Source organism: Cebus imitator, unplaced genomic scaffold (genome assembly GCF_001604975.1).
Source record: "Cebus imitator isolate Cc_AM_T3 unplaced genomic scaffold, Cebus_imitator-1.0 Scaffold26, whole genome shotgun sequence".
NCBI classification, from domain to species: domain Eukaryota; kingdom Metazoa; phylum Chordata; class Mammalia; order Primates; family Cebidae; genus Cebus; species Cebus imitator.
The window spans coordinates 4715591-4738063 of NW_016107341.1; the positions used below are offsets into that span (position 1 = coordinate 4715591).

At 34.2% G+C, this 22473-nt stretch overlaps 1 protein-coding gene across 11 annotated transcripts in view; it reads left to right on the forward strand.

Moving 5' to 3' along the window:
- Positions 1-22473, forward strand: part of CACNA2D1 (calcium voltage-gated channel auxiliary subunit alpha2delta 1) — a 489928-nt gene that overhangs the window by 75591 nt on the left and 391864 nt on the right. For all 11 annotated transcript variants that reach the window (XM_017523103.2, XM_017523100.2, XM_017523102.2 and 8 more), the window contains exon 2: positions 13959-14040. In XM_017523103.2, coding sequence (XP_017378592.1) covers positions 13959-14040 — 82 coding nt within the window. The remainder of the gene's footprint in view (positions 1-13958; positions 14041-22473) is intronic.

Consider the following 22473-nt stretch of genomic DNA (forward strand, 5'->3'; position numbering starts at 1 on the left):
TTCATAGAGACGGGGTTTTGCCATGTTGACCAGGCTGGTCTTGAACTCCTGGCCTCAACGAATCTGCCCACCTCAGCCTCCCAAAGTGTTGGGATTACAGGCGTGAGCCCCGGGGCCCTGCCTTCATCTAACCTTTTGAATCATTATTCCTTTGGGGTACGTGTTTGGTTCTTGGCTTCAACTTTGCCTTAGACACTGGCTATTGATCCTCCTTAGATATGTAGTCTGAAAAATCTGGCTGGAGAATCAGACCCAGTCTGTCCATAAACTCCAAGCCTAGGTCCTAGAACTTAGTATGCCTAGGGCTGCCTGACCACCACCTGGTCAGAAAGTATTTATTCAAAACTTAGGAAGGATGTTTATTAATCATTACTACTTATTTTGCCCATAGTTGCTGATTTGCTTTTCTTTTAGTAGGGTCAAGATAAAAAAAGTCCCACTTTGCCCTTTACACACATGTACTTTTGTTTGCTCTTTTATTTCTGGTGAAATCTAAGGATAAAGACAAACAAAACTATGGTAGTCAGATGACCACATATAAATAAGTCAGCTGCATAAATTATAAAAGAGACTGTTTTATGTCTTCTTTTGGTAGGCATTAGAAATTGGATGTCTGAGGACAATTTCTTTTCTGAAATTTTTATAACTTATACATTTCAAAGTGATAATCATTGAAAAATTAAACAATATGGAAGTATATGTAAGGAGCAGGTCTTATTTTAGGGGATTGCCTGACAATTCATAAGACAATTGTACCATAGTTTATTTTGCACCTAGCAGAACTTTCTGACAGTTTTGCACCTAAATAAAAAGATTTTCAGTAGGGTAATGAATGCCTGTTGCAGGAAGTATTTGGGAGAATTACCCTGATCGTTTTTCATGTGTAATGTATAAAGGAGGCTTTCATTTATTAAAAACTGGACTGGAAGACCATGATGTTTTATTCTGCAGTTTCTAGAAGTATTTGAAAATAGTATTTATTACTTGCATTAATTGGAGAAATAACCTCAGTTCAAGGTTCACTTACAAGATATCCAAAGGTGATATAAATGCCCATGAGGCCACTATTTCCCTGATGTGATCAAGAGATAGGAGAGGATAAACCAGAGCTTTGGGAAAATACATGCAGGGTAGTTGAAAAGACAGTTCTGCAGACAGCAGGAGATGCGCTGAAGAGCCTTTCTTTCCTCCATTACTGCAGGTGACCTAAAACAGGTAGTGAGAATTCTAATGGATTATATGTGCTCAAGTCCTTTTGTATTTTCTGAATAGTGATAAAGGAGCCCATTCAACCTCTCTTCTAGGGAAGGAACATTTTGAGAGAGAATATAAGGGCTGTCGGGCCTGTGGGAGGCTGCTGAGTCACATGTGATTCACAGATCTAGCCTCAGTAATCTTTAGACTTTAACGTTACAATACAGGGTGGTCCATTTTAAAACGGCTTGTTGAAATCCACATTGGGATGTGCTCTAAATGGAGTGCTAGGAACAGTGACAGAATGACTAATAATGAAAAAAAATTAGACTGCAACACTTCATTTGGAATGTTGATGTTTAATTCATATTACTGGCTGCTTCATGATTCTTTCATGTTTCATAAAGATGATGAGTTACATGGGCGTGCCATCTTACAGCAGGGACCTCAAGCTAATATACCATTCTTTTCACCGGGGCTTGTAAAATGCTTTCTACCTGTGTCTAAGATGATTGAATATGATTCAGTTTTCAAGTCTTTGCTTCAAATTACAGAATAATTATTTGAAATATGAAAGATACAAACTCAACACAAATGAGGATTTTTATGAGATCAGTTATTGTGTTTTTAAAGTGTTTATTTTACATTTATGTTAATAATTTAAATTCCAGTAACCATCTTGACAGTTGCTTTCCCATAGGAGAAAAATAGAGCTAACACTGTGATTTTTTTTCTGTTGATAGTAATAGCAAATTATATGATATTAAATATTTAACTAGAAAAATGATGTTTAAAAAAGCCTTCTCCCATAGCTGTACATACATGAATCATGTCTTACAGCATGTTGTAATTTACCAAGAGTATGATATGCAAGCTTCCATTGGATTTAGTTATACAAAGTGCTTTTTTCTCTGTAATATTTTAATATTTTAAAAAATTTAATTGCCTAGATTTTGACCTGCTTTTCAACATATAATACATAAAATGTCATAAATACATAATATTTTATGTAGACATTAGCAAATGTTACATAATTTGAAACATTGAACAATTCAAATTAAAAAATAGTTGAAAGCATGGCCAAGAAATTAAAAATGATTTCTTTTTCTGTATTACTTGGACATTTATATAAACTTGGCAATAATGATTCACAGTTTTTGAAAGGGGTCATTGGATAGCGCTAGAAATTGTAGTTTTTTTTTTGCCATTTGATAAACATTATTTTTAAACACAGTTCTCTGTTATTTTTACTGCATTAATAGGGAAAAACAGTTTGATAAAAAACATAATTTAGGTTTTCATTTACATTGAGCAGGTCAGGAAAGGGAGCTGGCTCTAATTCGTATCCAAGAAGCAATCCTCTGTTTAGAATGTTCACCGTGCTCAGACCAGCAGAGGGGAACATAAGGGCAATGTATATGCTGCTCAGGCACAGTGGGTCAAAGAGGACCGTGTTCTGTGAGGACAAAAAGGTTGAAAGCAATTAAATTGCAATATATTTTCTGAGCTAGAAAGATGTTTGCCATGTCATATATGTCATATTTGAAGGCTTCATTCCTGTTTCTCTATTATGTACAGGATCCTGTACATAATGTTAAAAAAAATAAAAATGTTGGAGATGGACTAACCTGCCAATATTCTTTTCTGATGGCTTTCAGAAACAGAGTTATTGTCTTTCTAATTTGCAAGTTAATATATCTGCGTTGACAGCTTTTTGATTGTTAAATAAACTGTCTTAGAATAGCTGTCAGCAAATTATACTATGGACTGTATTTAAAAGAAGTGCCGCATGAGTCAATTTGGGCCCTGGTTTTGTATTCATACATTTGTTTGTATATCTGAACCTGCATCATAAAAGCAATGAAAGCCAGCCGAAATAGTCATATTTTCTATTCATATTGAAGGACTTAATGTTGCTTTTAGAATATTTTATGTTTATAAACATGTCAGGGCTGACGCTACACCTAACCTGCTACTTTATGTCAAGTCTGTGTGCATGTTATAAATAATATCAGAATCAATTGCTGTTACCTAATGCATAACACAGAGGATGTCATCTTATGTTCATGAAAGTAGTACAACTTGTGGTTGTAAGTAAAATAAATGGAGCTTGTTTAGTTTTAAAATACTGATGAAAGCTTAAAAGTTTAATTTGAGTAAAAATTATAACATTTAAGTAATATTAATATGTACAAATTTCCACTGAGATGTTTTAAGGAAGAGCATACCTAGGTATTCTTGTTTTTAATTGTTATTTTCTAACTATAACTAGCTTTTCTCTTGCCATGTAAAAATAAGACTTCTGCAAATGTTACTTTCTCTCTTTCTATCAATGAAGCAGACTTTGAACCTAGAGCTATGACAGTCTGTAAACTAGCAAACAGGAGGTATGTACAAATTATGATGAGAGGAGAGTTGAGGGCTACTCTCTGGTGGTTTAACAATGAGAACCAAACCATGAATCAGATCATAGCATCGATTAGCATTTATTGACGTAGTTATATGTTATTGGCTTCTCAGAACAAACTGCCCTGCCACTTACTAATTTGGTGTCCTTCGGTAAGTAAACTAACCTCTCTATGCCTCAGTTTCCTTGTCTGTAAAGTAGAACTAATAGCAGTATCTACCTCAATAGATTTTTGTGAGAATTAAAGAGTTTGTTCACATAACATGTTTAGAACAGTTCCTGACACATAGGTGCTCTGTTGTTTTTTAAGTAGCCACTGTATGTTCAGAACTGTGCTACATAGTCTCAGAACACAATAAGCTATGGCCCATCCATTCAAGTAAATTAAATATTGTTGGAGAAATAACACTAACATAAAATAGTATGTCAGTATATGTAACATTTTGTAGGATGGGCTATCCATATTTTAGATACTTAGAGAAAAGAAAAATTGTGAGAGTTTGAGGACTTGAACTGACCAGAAGAGGGAACCGAAACTCAGACTTGGATGATTTTCAGAGCTGAAGATGATTAGAGAGGTGATTTCTGTTTAATAGAAAACATATTTAAACAACATGGCAAAACTGATGTATTTGTAAAACAGTTCAACTGGCTGGACTGCAGATTCTGATCTATATGGGGAAGTGGATTTGCCATTTAGGTTAGACTACAAATGTAATAAGCATTTGAGGATTTTACGGTATTAGAAATATTTTGAATGCTCAGCTAATAATTCATAGAAAAAAAGAAAATAAGGAAATTTTTACCATGACATGAAATAATGTCATGGTAATTAAATAATAATTAAATACATGCTTGAATTAGGCTAAAGTGAATTTTGTAAACAATTACCAATGGCTGAGAAAAATCACAGATAAAAAATAAAAGGAAAGATCTTCAATAAAATTAATGGAGATTTTGTAATGAGCAATTAGGATTTTAGCTCATTTGGTTCATAGAAACACCAGCAGCAGATTGTGTGGCCATGTGGGACACCTCAGTTGGCATCAGGCTTCCTGGGACTATGCTAGAGGTTGTTACTAATTGTGATGTGGAAGGATAAAAAACAAAGCCCTCAAGACTTCAGGGAACAAATCTCATGCATGAGAATCCTCCCTGCTACAGCTAATCCATGGAACTATGTTAATATCAACCCCAAAGTATAATGGTTATTTGTTGTCTTGGAAGCTGGAAGCAAATTGCTACAGCTGAGGTAGAAAATATTAACTAAATAAAGAAAAGATGAAAAAAGAAATACTTGGATAAAACCAAAGTCAATCCAAGATAGTGGAAAAGAAGATCTCATGAAAATAAATTTAGATCTCATGAAAAGAAGATCATACGAATAAAAGTAGATCTCATGGCCTTTGAGAGCTCTGAATATGAAGTTTGTAGTGTGGATTAACCACACACACACACACACACACACACACACACACACACAGATAAGTGCACACACAACTGAGCAGCAAAAAAAAAAGAAAAAAGAAAAAGAAAAAAAAAAACAAAATGAAGGCAGAGAAACATGAACAGCTTAGGAATCAGATTTTAGTGATAGTCTTTTTTCCTACTCTCAAGTACTTTACCTTTCCACTGATTAGCATGAACACATCCTTTTCTGTATTTCTTACAGGATTACTCTAGTCAAAAATGGAATACTAAAGCATTTCGCAAGTTGAAACAGCTTTCTAAAAACAGAGCAGCAGTGTTATTGAAAATGGTTTAAATTGAGAATAATTTCAGGAGCTAACTAACATTCCTGGCATGACACCCATCTCACAAACAATCCTATGATTTTATGTAGATAACAAGCACCCCCTTTAAACCAAAAAAATTAATTGTATAGTTGTCCATGTTATAAGAAATCCATATTTACCAAAATTTCATGTCTAGGTTATCTAAATCTTTGGCTTACTTATGTTATTTTTACCCAACTATAGGAACACTGTGGGTGGTTTATTATATAACAAAAATAGGAACAGTTTGGCATGGGTAGAGTATTTATTTATAGCAAGTGGAACACTAGACTTTTGAAATATATGATAAGCTATTTATGCATCAACACAATTGAAGTGGTCAGTTTGTTAGATCTTTTGATATTTAAATTTTTTCCCAGCTCCGCAGGGCATAACTGTGTCTCTTATTTGCTTAGGTTAAAAATAAATGATTTCTTAAAAATAGTGGCAAAAGCAGAGAATTGCCTTAGGACAGGGCTCCAAGTGGCGCAGACATCTCACTTTCCCATTACCCCTCCTATACATCCCTTACTGTAACAAACCCTCTTCCTTTCCATTTTCTCATTGGTATAGCTCCCATTCCCTCTTTGTCTCTGTGATAATTGCTAGTGGAATAAATTGGGAAGGGCATGAAAAAAGGTCTATTTTGATATTCTCTCTTTACAAATGGGAGTAGGTTTACACACATTATTCTCTTTTCCAGAGAACTTATCCACATGAAATATAGGAAGGAAAGACAGTTAGTCTTGGGTAAAACCTATTATAACAATTCTTAGCTATCATTTTGGCTGCATTGTTCCAACCAGGCAAATTCTCTCTTAAGCTTAGTCTTTAAAACAATTAAATAGATAACTATGCAGACTTGACATTTTTACTCAGCTGCTATACTTTTACAGTAGATCTCACAAAGTGTAATTTGGGTTTTTCTAAATTTGTTGTTTTGCACATGCACACAAAATGATATGGATTACCGTCTTTTTTTGTTTTGAAAATAGTTTTCTGAACTATGCACTACTCTCTTGAAAGCCCCATTACAGACAAATCCAACCTCAAAAGGAGCAATATTAATTGAATGGCAAGTGTTTTTCTCTCAAATGTGATGAAAATCTGCTTATTTTTTATGCTTGCTTTTAGAATTTGGGCTGTTTCTGCACAAAGTGAAATAGAGGATATAAAATATTTTTTCAATTATTCAATAAAATATTTGCCTCAATTTTAAGAGATATTTTAATGACTGCTTCAAATTTTACTGAATTTGTAGACAACAAACATTTAGAAATCTTTTACTGCTAGTCAACTTTGTAATGAGTTATTGTAAGGACAGAGAAGGATGATAAGACTTTTTTTTTTTCTGTGACAATACACACAAAATATTTGGAATTTTAAAGCAAACATTCTGGAGATTTAATAATATCTTAAAGCAGTAAGTATACATTTTGATAATCTGCTACTTGTTGAAAAGTGGATGCTATTTACAGATGCATGGGTCCAACAGTTCATTTTTTTTTTTTCTGATGTGGATTATGGAGAAAAGACATGCATTAAAACATCAAATAAAAATACTTATTATTTTTAAATTGTAGGGCAATTGCATTTTATTTCAATTTACTTTTCTATTCAATAAATACATGTTTGCTGTATTCAAAGCACTGTCATAAAAACTTTGGAAATGCAAGATAAATAAGAATAAAGGTGTCATCATCTAATTATGAAAGTATAAGGAAAATAAGCACACATCACAATTAAGAGACTTTGGAAGTTTAGTGGAGAGATGAGAATATTTTTAGTTTGGGAAGTTGTGAAAGGTGATATTAGAATATTAGTGTGATTTATCCATTCACAATGGAAGTGGGAGATTAATTCCAGGTAGAGGTTATAGGGCAAAGGCAGAGTGTTGAAAAGGACAACCAGCATGCATAGAAATGTGTGAGATTGGTTGAATTAAAAAGTCTTTGAAAATAAAAACCTAGCGGGCTCTTTTGCTTTATCTTCTCTAAATTTTCCTCATCTCTTAGTTTTTCTCTTCAGTGAAAGATGAACATTAATTTTTATGATGACTGAATGAGAGAATGCATATGAAATACTTTAGTATAGAGATGGTATATAATAAGGTCTCAATGCATTTAGCTATTAGCTCTGTGTGGGAAAAATGCCAAGATACTATTATTAAACAAAGGACTGGAGGAGGGATGAGATGAAGAAATTGATGGTATGGATCCAGATGACTGGGGAGATGAATTTTCCATCAAGGAGAAGGGACATGGAGGGTTTATAGTATGGGGAGGGAAGATACTGAGTTCACTTTTACACATATTTGAAAAGGAATGGTGGGACTTGTAGATGAAATGATCAAATGGTAGTTAAGGTGGAATTGGAGCTCAGATTTAGGGATTATATATGGAAATTTTGAAGGAGTCGAAACAAAGACAGTTGAGGAAGGAGAATGGCAGATAAAATCAAAGACATGCTGAGAAATGACCATATTTGGCTTTGAGAAAATGGAAAGGAGTCAGATGATAATAATATAAAAGAAGAGAGACCAGGGAATAGGGTCATAGGAGCCATAGAAACATGAGTTTCAGGTGGGCAGTGCAGCAGTGGTAGGAATGGGGTAAGAAGTAGTTCTGTTGCCTGTGTACCTTGAGTGCACACAGAACTCTGGAGCTTCTCATCGTTTTTCTTCCCAAGTACTATCTATTGTTCTTACTCTTCTGACTAGATATCATGTTCAAGTCCTGTCTTTATAATATTGAAAACTCTGTTACCACCAGAGACATGGAGCTGGGGAATATACATTTCTAACAAGCAGTGTTAAGTGCACTCTTGACACTGCAAATTAGAAAAATACCATGTACTTTCTCAAAGAACAATGTATGTATTAGTCAAGGTCTTTTATACCTGTACAACCAGATATGCATGAGTTGCCATGCACTTTCTTGACCTGGCCAAAGATTGTACTATATATGTATTTCTAAGATAAGTATTTTGAAACTATTAAACTTTCTTAGAGCAATTTGATTTCACAATGGTTTAAGGACCTTGTTGTTTTAAAAGTGCATGTGTCAGGTGATTTAAAGTATGAAATGTTTACTCAGCCCTCCTCATTTAGTTTCTGCAGCATATTCATAAGTTGTTAGGTAAAAAATGCAAAAAATAAAAATTTGAAATCTAGTAATACATTATTTTGATAGTTTCTTATAAATATAAGATTCTTATTTCCATGGAAAAAGAATTAAGGAAATAAACAATGTTTATGAATACAGTACTACAACATTTTTCAAATATTTCAGTAGTCCTTGTTAATTTAGAATGTGTGGACATCTTGAAATTGTCAGCACCTTCAACATGCCTTTCCTTGTCGTTCTTTCTCACCTGCTGGTATCTGCCCCACATTCATCGAATGCCTTTTTTTCCTGCTCTTGCTCTCTTCAGCCTAGTACTAGTAAGACGTTCACACAGCCATGCTGATTAGTACCAATGGAAACTGATGACCTCTATTATAGTGCCAAGTCCTTAAATACTCTCCAGCTCTTCTTTTTAAGCCTCCAATTATCTTTTCAACTATCTACCTTAATACCTACTTCTTGTCCCTTAACAGATAACTGGTCCGCCTTCAATACAAAGGAAATAGCAATAAGTAAAACTGACTCAGCTTTTTTTCTAGTTATTCCTGTTATTACCATTTGCCTCAAACCTACATTCTCTTTCCATTCTCCAGAGAAGTATCCTGTCTTCTAGCCATGGATTAGGTTTCTCCTTGGTTCTGCTTATTTCTTAATTCATCCCCAACCTCCACATTCTCAATATTGGGATACAGAGGTACTAGAAAAAATATCTAGAGCCTTTTAAAGGACAGTTGTAGGGGAGAAGAGATTTCGTACCGATTGTAAGGTTCATGACTGAGATCTCCTAAAAATTAAAAGACAAGAGAAAAACCTGTGAATTAAGTTTTATATGACATAGGAGCCTTCAGAAAATGGCCCAAAGTCCTATAGAAAACTGTATGTTTTTATGGACAGTATTGCAGAAAACTGTATGTTTTTATGGACAGTATACTTAGAAGATGAAAGGGTATGATCTAATAATAAACTAGGGGGAACTTAGCACGACTTGGAGTCTCTGTGTGATGTTCCTTCTTTCTGGGTGTAGGACAGTACATTTGCCACTGGGGTCTTCAGGAGAGAAGGGAGGGAGAAGGTCAGACCGTGACCTTCCCAGGTTTTATTGTCTGCTTGGTGGGAGAAGGTCAGAAAGACCTTCCTGCTTTTGCTGTTTTCTCAAATGCCAAGGCACCCTATTTGGGGGTTGCATTTCCTGTACCCCATCATTGTCAATAAATTACGTATTCTTTCCTGTAATCTTTGATATTTCCTTCTCTACTTTCCTTTCTCTTTTTGCATAGAAATAGGCTCACATCTATTCTATTAAAAACCAGAAAGAGCACTGATTCCTCATTCTCCTCAAAGACAAGGTGGATAAATTTCTCACCATATTCGATTCTTCTCTTTGGTAACTTCTCCCTTCTTTGGTTCTTGTGATATTGTTGTTCTTGGATTCCTTTTTCTAGTTACTACTCAGGTTCCTCTGTTTGTTCTTTAAATGTAACTTTCCAGAGTTGTAACTACTGTTCTTTTCCTTCCTTTCTCCGTACACTCTCCTCTGGGAGTTATACATTGATCTTTAAATTCTATGGAGATTTCTCTTTCAAGAGCTAGTTGTTCAACTGCCTAGTGTATATCTATACTCAGGTCTCCCTAGAACACCTCTAATTGAACCAATAAAAGCAAACTTATCAATGCTCCTCTAAACTGTTATTTCTCCTATATGTACTTTCTGTATCACAGCTCCCATCATCCTCTGCCTGAGAAACTCCCTGAATCATCTCACGTTCTTCCTCTCATTCACATTCTGTAACCGATAGTGCATAAAATCTTAGGGGCCATCCTTCAGAATTTCTGTTGAGCTAGTTGCTTCTCCTTGCCTTCCCATCTTTTCTCTTTATCCCTTTCACCACTACTGAATTGGTTTGGCTCCATCTCATTTCTTACCTCTTTTGTGTCTCTTTGTGTTTTCTGTTCTCCCTCTAAGCTACGATTCTCTCAGTGTCAGGGAAGTTATTTAACCATGTTTATATACATGTACATGATCTTGTTACTCTCTTGTTACTCTCTGACTTCTCATTTTCTAATATCTCTCCATTATTTTGAGAATATAATCTAAATGTTTCAGAATGGTATTTCAGACCCTTGGCCTGGCCCATGTGGTTGAATTTCTTCCCTTTTATTTCTGCCCTCCTTCCATACCATTTACTGAACCAAGCTTGGACTCAGTCAGTCGTTTGAACCTCTTGAAGTTACTGAATATGTCATGTTTTACATTCTCTCTGCTTTTATGGCTACTTCCCTCTCTGTTCAATTTTGTCAAGTTCCACTTGTCTTTCAAATATGACTTCAAGTAGCTACTACTCCAGAAAGCCTTTTCTGTCAGCCTCCTCACACCACTGCTTACTAAGCATTGGCTCTCTCCTGCTTCCTCAAACACTTCCTACCATATTCTTGTTGTTTTCTTTCTTCCTTCCAGACCCAGTTTTAAACCCAACCTGCATCTTCATCTTTTAGTATCTTTTCCAGCAATTACTAGTACTTGTTTAATGGATTAAGCAAAAACAGCAATGAATCTTCCTAGTGGAGTGCTATCTTAGTTGTTTATTATACGAAAAAGCTGTATCCTCTGTAATTTCCCCCAAATTTTATAGTGCCTTCTGGATAAATGTAATAAAACAGTGCTTAGTGATTATATATTTGTGCTTGAAAATTTACCAAGAAAGAGAAAGATTGATTAAAAATATTTGCTCATATGAGTGTTTTCCCTTGTGTAATTTTTTAGTTTCATGATGAACGGGACCTTTCCTTATTTCCTATTTGTTAGAACCTTTTAGTTCCAGGTTGAAAGGCAGAGTGCCTAAGTATTCCAGAAAAACCAAGTTAACACCTCATATTTATAAAAAATAATCCTTACTCCTGTAAAGTGTTCCTAACAGCTTGTCAGTGGGGCAGGGACGACTGAATGGGTTCTGAATTGCTTTTCAGCTAAAATAAGTTCACCCCAGTGAACACTGGTAGTGATAGGACATTTGTGTCAAGTTAGAATGCATGTTTTGGGTCAGTTTAATATAAATCAGAATTCAGGGGTGAGTTAAGTTCACTTCTTTACATATATATTCTTTGCCTCTCAGTTTCCGAGCTAAAGGGATATATAACATTCCTTACTATTTGTCAGTGTTGGAAATTATATTTGAAAAGAGATGACTCATTTTCTTTAGGTTCTAGGACTTGTTCAGTAACTGCTTAGAATCTGAATTCTAAATTAGAGTCTAATCTAAATTAGGAAATTGTATCAATGGTTTTTGCTCCTACCTGTACCCTAGTGGAATTTTTTGTATTTAATATAAAAATAGGATACAACTGTATTTACTAAGAATATTTACTTATAATATTTTTCAAATATATGCACCAGCTAATAAGTAGGACTAGTTAAAATATTATTATGACAAATTTTCTCTATTTTATACCTTACTCCCCCCCTTTTTTTTTGTTTCTTGATATTCTTTTACCTTTATCCTATTCATTCAGTGGTTTAATAAGTATCCTTCCTTATTTTCATTTGTGCTGAAGTATCACTGCTTTTAATGTATTTCATTTTGGAACTAGTTTGCTTCATATGTAAGTCAAACCTTTGTGTTTTCCTCTAAGGCATTTCATCCTTTTTTATATATGAATTTTTTTGTATATGAGTTTTTTAATAGGAGTTTTTTTATATGAGTTTCCATTTTTTTTCTCTTATCAGCCCATCATTCTTTTAAATGCTCTCTTCTATCTCATTTAAATCCTTTTCCATGTTATACTTTTATTCCACATTTAATTTTTTATTTTGATGTATTTAAATTTATTTTAAAAATTTTGGTGATCTTGATATACCTTTGGAATTCTTCTCTAAGGAAGAGAAATCATACACAGTTATATCTCCATGATTGAAATTATATATAGGTATGTAGAGAAAAGTTCAAACTCAAATATAAATCATCTATCTATCATCCTTACTGGCTTACTAATGTTTCTTTATATTTGCCTGGGCAAAAAGGAATATACACTTTATGTCTACAACCTGAGGAAGAATAAGTGAAATATATGGAAGAATACAAGTTAAATGATTTTAATGTGAATAGGGAAGATTGTGTGGTTCTATTTGGTAATATCTCTAATGCCAGGAAAAAGTGAGATAGAACATGGATTTAGCTTCTTCTAAAATATCCTCACATCCATAGCTCATATTATAAGATGTCCATTGCATTAATCTGAAGTGTATACCTGAAAAAGATTTGAACTTAAATCCTTCAATCATAATTTTAATTATCAAAACTATTGCTTTAAAATTTGGATCCAGTAATTCCAGTAATTACTTGGATCCAATAATTCTAAATCCAGTAATTCCAAATCTAATTAGATCCAGTAATTCCAAATCTAAGAATCTAGCTAGGGAAATAAGATATTCTTAAGTTTCATGTTCTAAGATATTTGTGGTAGTATAATATGCAGTGGTTGGAAGCTGATGATATCTTAAAGTTCTTTTTAAAACGGAGGATGGTCAAGTATGTTCTGGAATATAGAGATAATGGAATATTAAGTGGCCATTAAAAATAATATGTTTATAAAGTATTTGTAATGCCATCAGAAAGTATGTATCATATGACAAAGTAAAAAGATGTATGAATTTTATGTAACATACTTTCAACTATGTGAAATAAATTTAAAAGACTAGAAGGGAATGCATCAGATTGTTGAATGTTCCACCTGGCTGGTGGAATTGTTCTTGCATTTTACAAATGGTCTGCATTTAGTATAGTCTTACTATTATATTCAGAAGACTCGTAAGCTAAAAGATAAAGTTTGTAATTTAGAATGTTTAATAGTTATTTAATGGAATTTTAATACAAAATAAGCAAATTGTTTATTCTCATATTAGACAAGACATCATTGTCATTTTTCTCTTTTGATGTGGGGGCATTTCAATATCCTGAAAACTTGCACTGAAAGATTCAGTGCTCTTGGCTGGAGGCTGGGTGTGGTGGCTCACGCCCAGCACTTTGGGAGGCTGAGGCAGGCGGATCACCTGAGCTTGGGAGTTTGAGACCAACCTGACCAACATGGAGAAATCCGTCTCTACTAAAAATACAAGTATTAACTGGGCGTTGTGTCACATGCTTGTAATCCCAGCTACTTGGAATGCTGAGGCAGGAGAATTGCTTGAACTTGGGAGGCAGAGGTTGTGGTGAGGCGAGATTGCACCATTGCACTCTAGCCTGGGCAACAAGAGCAAAACTCTGTCTTAAAAAAATAAAAAAAGATTTAGTGCTTTTGCACTTTAAAGCTGAAGAAGGAGGGTGGACATAGTGGGTGCTAGGAGGGAGAAAAATAATTTAAAGACATTTTAATGAATTGTCTGTAGCATGGATATAAAATATCAGCGTGTGACTTTTCTTTGCCAGAGATCTGATAGAACATAATCTTTTCTGATTTCTGCAGTATCAAGTCATGGGTGGATAAGATGCAAGAAGACCTTGTCACATTGGCAAAAACAGCAAGTGGAGTCAATCAGCTTGTTGATGTGAGTAAAATCCACCAAAGAGATTTCTTAATTTTTTCTTTAATTTGAATGCAGTTCTATCTTCTAGGAAACTGTATTTCTATATTTCAAGTGGGATATGATTTCTCATGTGGATCTGGTGGTGAAATTCTGAGCGAAACCTTTGGTACTGCTAGTTACTGTGAACAAGAAATACCATCCTTAAAAATGAAGGAAACTTCCTCAACACACTTTGCAGTCGATATGCAGGTCTCCCTTAGATGAGTCTCATGTTATATACTCTCCCTAAATTCAAATAGGGGAGTCATATACTTACTCCTGTAAAGTTTCCAATTTTCAGAATATATCAAATAATCCCTCATACCATGGTGACTTGAACTACTATAATGGAATCTTAATATCCTCAGTGAAACACATCTTCATTCTTTGAGGGTAGATTTTATTTTAAAAATTATTTGAAAAGTGTTTACGGGCATGTCTAGAGATTAGAGTGAGTCATTGAGATCAGTAATAATGGTTTTGGTGCAAGATAAGGTGACTCTATAAAAGATGATTTTTCTTGTGACATGGATTGATTATGAAAGTCACTGTAAAATGATTTTTGAGTGACAGCAGTATATAAATATTTGTATGGCATCTTAATCTTAAATAGATTATTTTCCATGGGCAAGAACATTTACATGTATAGGTTCTATAAGATTTATTAAAAATTAACTGCCACTTTTTAAGGGTCTCACTACTTTCATTTCAATGTAACTAATACATTTTAAAGTATTCTCATCTTGTGTTTTTAGTGATGCAGTGAGGCCTTTTATTTTCCAAAAATGTGTTGGGTCAATGAGGCAAAGTGATATAAAAGCAGCTTCACGTATAATATATGACTATTTATCATGTAAATATATCTGACAAACTGGAATGTGTGGTTACTTTATATATTAACCACATACATATATAAAGAAACCACATACATACATACTTCAAAAAATTATACCAGAACCTCTTTGTAAAACAACTGTAGAGTGTGTTGAACAAATCTACATGTCTGTGAGATAAGGAATGTTTGGAAATGAAAGGTGTTCCTTGTGAATAATGATCAGATTTAATTCTAGTCAGTGTATTATGTTGAGCATGTAATATGTCCCAGATACCGTTCAGGCTGCCAAGGATAAACAAAGAAACAGTATTCCTCTCCTCAGAGAACTGACACTCTGCTGATAAAAAAAAAAACAAAAAAAACTTGATTACTGGTGGTGCAAAGAAACTTGAAGTTATCATATGCCAATGCTTGGTATCTGCAATGATTCACTGTGGGAAAATATATTAGAATATGAAAGTGTATAGGTAGAAAGTGAGCCTCTATGAAAGTGATGGAGTTTATGGAAGCACCACCAAATCTTCTTCATTAATTTTCATTTGGACTCTACTAAATTGATTGAGGGCAAAGCTTTTATTTAATCATAACGAGAAAAAAAAAGAAATTACAGGTTCTGCTGAGAAGTTCTCTCTTTATCGACAGATGGAGATTAAAAATAAGCTGCTTTTGGGAGCATCTCCCTTACTCTATTAGTGCTTCCCCAACCTCAAAAACCAACTTGCTTGGCTGACTGCATTGTTCCTTTTGGTATTAATATGTGAAACTTTTCTTTTTGTATCCGCTTTTTTGCAATGAATCATTAACCAAAAAAAAAAAAAAAAAAAAAAAAGTCTTACCTGGTTTTCATTTTGCTTTATGAAGAATAGATTACTAAGAAGAGTATAGATATTGATAAATGAATCAATGACTGTCTGAATTAACAAAATAGAATGGAAAAAATGAAAGAAGCTCTCTCTAATTTTCTGTTTATGGGATACATACCTCATTACAGTGACAGATAAATTCCAAATAAATGAATGATATGCTGTTAGGTAACTAGGGTAGTGGGAGGAGTGTTAGAGCAGATTTCATTATTGGAAAAATAATTTAAGTACTAGGACACGCAAAGAGTGTCATCTTATATAGACAAATAATTCCATATTGCCTCATTTCTTTTGCTGAAGGATGTCAGAGTTTACAGTGAACTTTGAGCCAAGATTGGGGGTGTTGGATACATGGTGAGGACCAGAAGTTGAATAAATGCAGGAGCTTAGCAGGGCCCCAGTTTGAAATTTAATATTGTGGGAAATGAAGATTCTTCAAATTATAAAATTACATTAATTTTTGCTGGCTTCATAGGATACAATTAACTTTTTGTGTGAAGGCCAAGAACCAACACAATGAGGCACCATAGCTAAAGTAATGTGTTTTTTGTGATCATGCCATTGCACTCCAGCCTGGACTACACAGTGAGACCTTGTTTCAAAACTAAAATTAAAAAGTAATATATTTTTGCAATTTTGTGTTAATTGCTTTATTGCATCCTAAAATAGTATCCCATGGAAAGTTACTAATATGATTGAATATATTCAGTGTTTCAACTTTACAAATGTGAGTTTTTGCCCAGGTTACCTGCTTGTTTTGTTAAAGATCAAGAGTGAATAGGTTTGGATAGGACTATTGTCCCTGATGCATTAGACTTTTAAGATGCCTCTTATTGGATTATTCCATTGCTGAACCATTTGGAGAAGACATATGTACATCAGTTGCACATAGTCATCCACAAAGTGGGTAAAACAATTGAGAGAAGGTTAAAATTTTGTTCTGGTTACACAACCATTAAATTGGTTGCAATTCTGAAATTTGAAATACCTTCTTGTATGCTTTAGAATGTATGTTAATAGCATTTTTTATCCTCCTTTGTACATTGAAAAAGTAAGCAGATCCCCAAGTAAACAAGATGAGTATATCAGGTTATGCCAATGCTCTTTTTATGAAATATGTAAGTTAGAAGAAGTCAAAGCTCTACCACCAACAGTTATCTACTCATGAATATTTCCATTTGAATTTTTTTTCTAAAAGAGTAGAAGAGAATTTCAACATAAAAATTTACACGCATAATTTAAAACCTCCCATTTCTGTTGGTATACATGGAAATAGTTTTGTTTGTATATCCATTGAAGTAATTGCTAAGAATGGTACAGAAAGTAAATTTTCCCTAATTTTTTATTCACAGTCTTCTAACTGAAGCAAACACACAGTATTTTAAATGGAAAATTCTAGCATATCCCTTTAAAAAACTCTTAAGGCTATTATACCTTGGTTCTTCCAATTGCCAGCTTTAGGATCTGGCCAGTATATTTAATCTCATGGAGCTGTTGGGATTAATGATACAATCTATATAAAATATTTATTGACATATAATGAGAGCTCAACAAATGTCATTCATTTGTTGCATTACTTGATGGCACTGTATTAGTTGGGGTACAGGCTGGGCCAATATGACAAAGAGACAAGCTAAACCTATATTTTTCTATTACACAGCCGCTGAGAGGTAAGCTGTCTAGGGCTGGCAGGGTGACCCTGCCATTCTTAGCATTTGGATTCCTGCGTCCAAGATGATTCTTCCAGTGGCTTTTATTTCCCAGCTGTCGTGTAAAGGGAAGGAGATTTGGAGAGAAGATATTCAGTCATTTAAGAGTAAGACATTTGTGGTTAGAACTTAGTCACATGGTCACATCTAACACAAAAGGTGTCAGAGAAGTGGAGGCTTTTTCTGAGCAGCCATCTGTCCCACTAAAATTCTGTCACAGGGAAGAGGGCAGAACCAATAGTGGAGGACAAGAGCAGTCTTCACTCACATATGTTATTATCTGAGTATATAACAATATATTAAAGCTATATTAACAGAGATGGAAGCTGTATTTACACATTTAAAGCATTATAAACAGAAAAATAGGGAAAAAATTCCCAAATTTAGAAAAACATTGTATTTTTAGCAATCTGAGTTATAGAATGTTTTGAAATACATTTTATTATTTCTAAACACACACACATGCGTGCACACGCACATGCACATACACACACACACTCCTTTAGCTACCGTACTGGCAAATGGCAAGGCTGATCATCACATATTTTTTAATAGATAATTTAAAAAAAAAATCAAATAGTCCTGATATTCATGAAAACAGTGTTTTAAAGTTCATGAAATGTTTACCATTGCCATTTGAAATGATGCATGTCACATTGTTGTTATGAAGCTTTCTTCCTAAAGGTAAACTATCTGAATTTCTAAAATTTTAGGATAGAAATCTACAAAAATATTTAGAATAATGTGTGGATTAAAGTTTTCCTGGAAGCTTATTTTTGAAGGTAGACTCATTCTGCAGTGGCGTCGCCATAGAACTTCCTGGCTTTTGATTTATTGTTATGATTTCTTAAGTGTAAGTTTCAAAACCAATACCTTTACATTTTGATATGCTACTCAAAGATGTAAATATGAAATGTGTATAAATATTGAACATTCAACACTCTCAATTAAGGTAGTATTTAAGCGTTCTGAGTGAAGGATTTATTTTCATTAGTAATTCAAGCTAATGCTTATTCTTTGACATTGTGGTCACGTCATCTCATGTAAATAGGATATTCATTTTCTTGGTGGTGGAGAGTTTAATATATGTACAAAGGGACATACTCAAAAACAGAACACAATTAATCATTGGTGATTCTGAGTAGGGAATCAGCAAGATGCGCAGGCAACAAGAAGGTTTGGAAATCTTCAAGTCCGGCAAAGAAGCCGTATTAGAATATCAGATACTAGAATTCCCTTTACCCACTTGTCAAATGAGATCAGTAAGAACATTCTCCCTTTCTCACAGAATTGTTTTGAGGGTTAAAGACAATATAAAATTTTAAAGAAGTTATATGCTTTCTTCCTTTAAATAAACAAATATAGCTATTTATTATTAATTCCCTATGTTTTGCTTTTATTCAGAGTTGCCTTACTTCCCTCAACAATTAAGTGCTGTAACTTTATCAGCACCATAATGATGTAGGCAATTTAAGATTATCTTACACTCCTGGATTTGCTCTGTTTGTCCTAAGAAGAAAGAAATCTATTTTGACTGCAGAATATAGCACTATATAGAACGCAGAGAGCATGGATTCCCTTCACCACCATCCTCCCCGCCCCTCGCTGCTGTGCTGGAGATTTTTCAGTAAGAAGGTATTTTTGTTTAAACAGTGGTTAATTACATTCATTTTCAAAGACACAGAATAAACTCAGGGGATTTCTAATTTTAGGGTGACTTTCAATACTTTCTCAACAGATATTAAAATGTCTTTTCTTTTACCTTACCATTCTATTTCAGCCCTTAATTAACATTTTCTGAAGTATGCTAGTACTTGAGGGATATGCTATTATTTATTGTTTCTCTAAATATATATTTAGTGCAGTGGTTCTCAGCCAGAGGCTGTTTTGTGCCCTGGAATACATTTGGCAATGTTTGAAAAGACTTGTGATTATCATAACTCGGGGCATGGGATGGGTTGGAAATACTTGTGATTATCATAACTTGAGGCATGGGGTGGTTGCTACTTGCATACTCTTGGCATAGAGGCCAGTGAGGCTTTTAAACATCCTACAAGGCATGAGACATCTCTTCACAACAGAGAATTATCTGTGAAATGTCAATTATACAAAGGTTGAAAAACTGCTCAAGAAGAACGGAAGAATCTGAGTGTATGAAATTCTTTAAAGGAATATAAATTTGTCAAATTGTATATCAGCATTGGTAGGTATCAGTTTTGCTTTAGAAAAGCCATTTGTTAATAAAGTATGACAGTTATGGGCAAATTAAACTGGCTGCTTTTTAAAAATTCTTTTATTGGCAGTGAAATGAATTTAGGTCGTTTCGGGTTAGAGACATTAAACCGGCAGCTCATTCAGCCTTTGGTTAATTATTTTTAAATTTAGTTTTAATGGAATCTAGTATGATCTTTTTCACTTTTAATTGCATATGAATTTTCTGGTCAAAATATATGCTTAATTCACAATTTGTATATAGCTTCAAATATGGAAAAAGAAAGGCTAGGTTAATAAATCATCTCTGGAGTTAAAAACCAACAAAAAACAAGTAGAGAGTTTCTGTTATTTATGTATCTCAATATTTTCCTTGTTTTGGATCTAAGTGTTCTTAAACATGAACGTATAATTTACCTTTTGTGTCAAGTGCTTTTATCCTAAAAACTGAAAAATTCTTACCGTAAATGTTTTTCGTACTCACTTGAGTGTTTGTTATAGTTTGTTTTTTCTGTTCTAGGGACAACCTGCATTTCTAGTTAAATATAATCACCTGTTCCTATGTATAATATGAAGAAAATTAAGTGGCATGTTTGCGATTGTCACTTGTTCCTTTCCTTCTGACATCTTTGCTATATTGTTCAGAAGTGTCACCATCATCTTGTTAATAGGAGCTAGGGCAAGTAGCAGTGTGTGCTCTGGAAGGCTCGCCAATTGTGACTTCATTCTTCTTAAATATCCTTCTAAAGACAATGCCCCATTCGAAATGTTATAATCCTAGCTAAGAAGCTGTATCATAGCAAATAGAAAGAATAGAGTGGCTAGGGAGACTCTTGAGTTTGGTATTACAATGCCAGTTTGATATAGTTATTGTTGGAAAAGTATGCACTATAGGCCAGGCGTGGTGGCTCACACCTGTAATCCCAGCATTTTGGGAGGTGGAGGCTGGTGGATCACCAGGTCAGGAGATCAAGACCATCCTGGTCAACATGGTGACATTCCGTCTCTACTAAAAATACAAAAATTAGCCAGGTGTGGTGGTGTGCACCTGTAATCTCAGCTACTCAGGAGGCTGAGTCAGGAGAATCGCTTTAACCCGGGAGGCAGAGGTTGCAGTGAGCTGAGATTGCACAATTCTACTCCAGCCTAGGCAACAGAGCAAGACTTGGTCTCAAAAAAAAGAAAGGAAAAGAAAAAGAAAGAAAAGTATGTGCTATAAATTTGGGGATATGACTGAATTATGTATTTCTATGTGTGTATGTATGTGGTATGTATATAATTGTATGTGTGTGTATATGTAAGTTTGGATTGTATTTATAGTAAACAAATTTGTAATTCAGATTCTTCCTATGTACTAATAGTTGTGATAGTCACTAGAAGTTCTGAGCTAGGCAGTGTACTACTCTAAAATAGATTGCTGTAGACTGTAGAATAAGGCATAAAACAATATCCTGATTTTTATTGCTCTTCATAATCATGTCTCAATTTGCCTTTCATTCTTTATTTTTCTATAAGTCCTTGTATTACACACATTCTGATCTTTTTCATCCCTTATTGAATAATGTTTCCTCCAAAATGTTTGATGTGGCTGTAGTTTCATTTATGTGACTATTGCAGCCTATGTGATCTTACTTTCCTCTGAATTCTGATAGCATACATTTCTGTATCTCTTCATTGGAACACTCATATTCTTCCTCACACTGATCATTACCTTATTTTGTGTATTCCATTGTTGGAATTTAATTATTGAATTGGTGTTGTATTGTAGTCTGCTATGTAACTTACTTAGCATAGCACCTTACTTAGCCATGTTATTTTTTTAGGTTTAAAATAAATATTGATTTTAAAATACAGGCAGTAAGTTGTTATAAATCATTATTCACATTCCCAGCAAAGACTGATACAGAATCAATATCCATTCACTAATTTATTCAATCAGTATTGATTGTGCCAGGCACTGTGCTGTGCACTGGGCATGTACCAGTGAACAAAACAGACAAAAATCTTTGTCTTCTTGAAATTCACCTTCTAGTGAAGGGGAATAGAAGACACACAATAAACATAACACTTATATAAATTATATATGTTTGATGTTTGCATATGCTTAAAAGTAGCAAAACAGAAATATCAAATCATAACATTTTCAAAGGTAGTGTACCAATTCAAAAAGGTGGGTTATAGGGAAAAGAAAAGTAAGACTATAATTTACTCAGAGTGAAGATGCAGAGAATCAAATGTGATTTTATTTTATTTTTTTTTGAGACAGAGTCTTGCTGTGTCACCCACACTGGAGTGCAGTGGTGCCATCTCAGCTCACTGCAACCTCTGGCTCCCAGGTTCAACCAGTTCTCTGTCTCAGCCTTCTGAGTGACTGGAATTACAGGTGCCTACCACCATACCGCCTAATTTTTGTATTTTTAATAGACACGAGGTTTCACCATCTTGGGCAGGCTGGTTTTGAACTCCGGATCTTGTGATCCACCCACCTCTGCCTCCCAAATTGCTGGGATTACAGGAATGAGCTGCACTGCACCCGACCCAAACGTGATTTTTTAAAATGACATTAATACAGTGTTATGCATCTTGTAAAATGATTACCTATAGCTTTATAAATGCACACACACTAAGTTGAATTAATATATTTTAGCAGTTGGTATTTGCATTAGTTCTTTACCCAGCAGCACTAAACACAATTGACAATATGCTAAAGACTAAGACATTTTAAAAGCTTGACTTTTATTTAGGAGATTACATCATTTATTATTTTAATCAAAGGGAAGGAAGAAGTTGAAGAGAT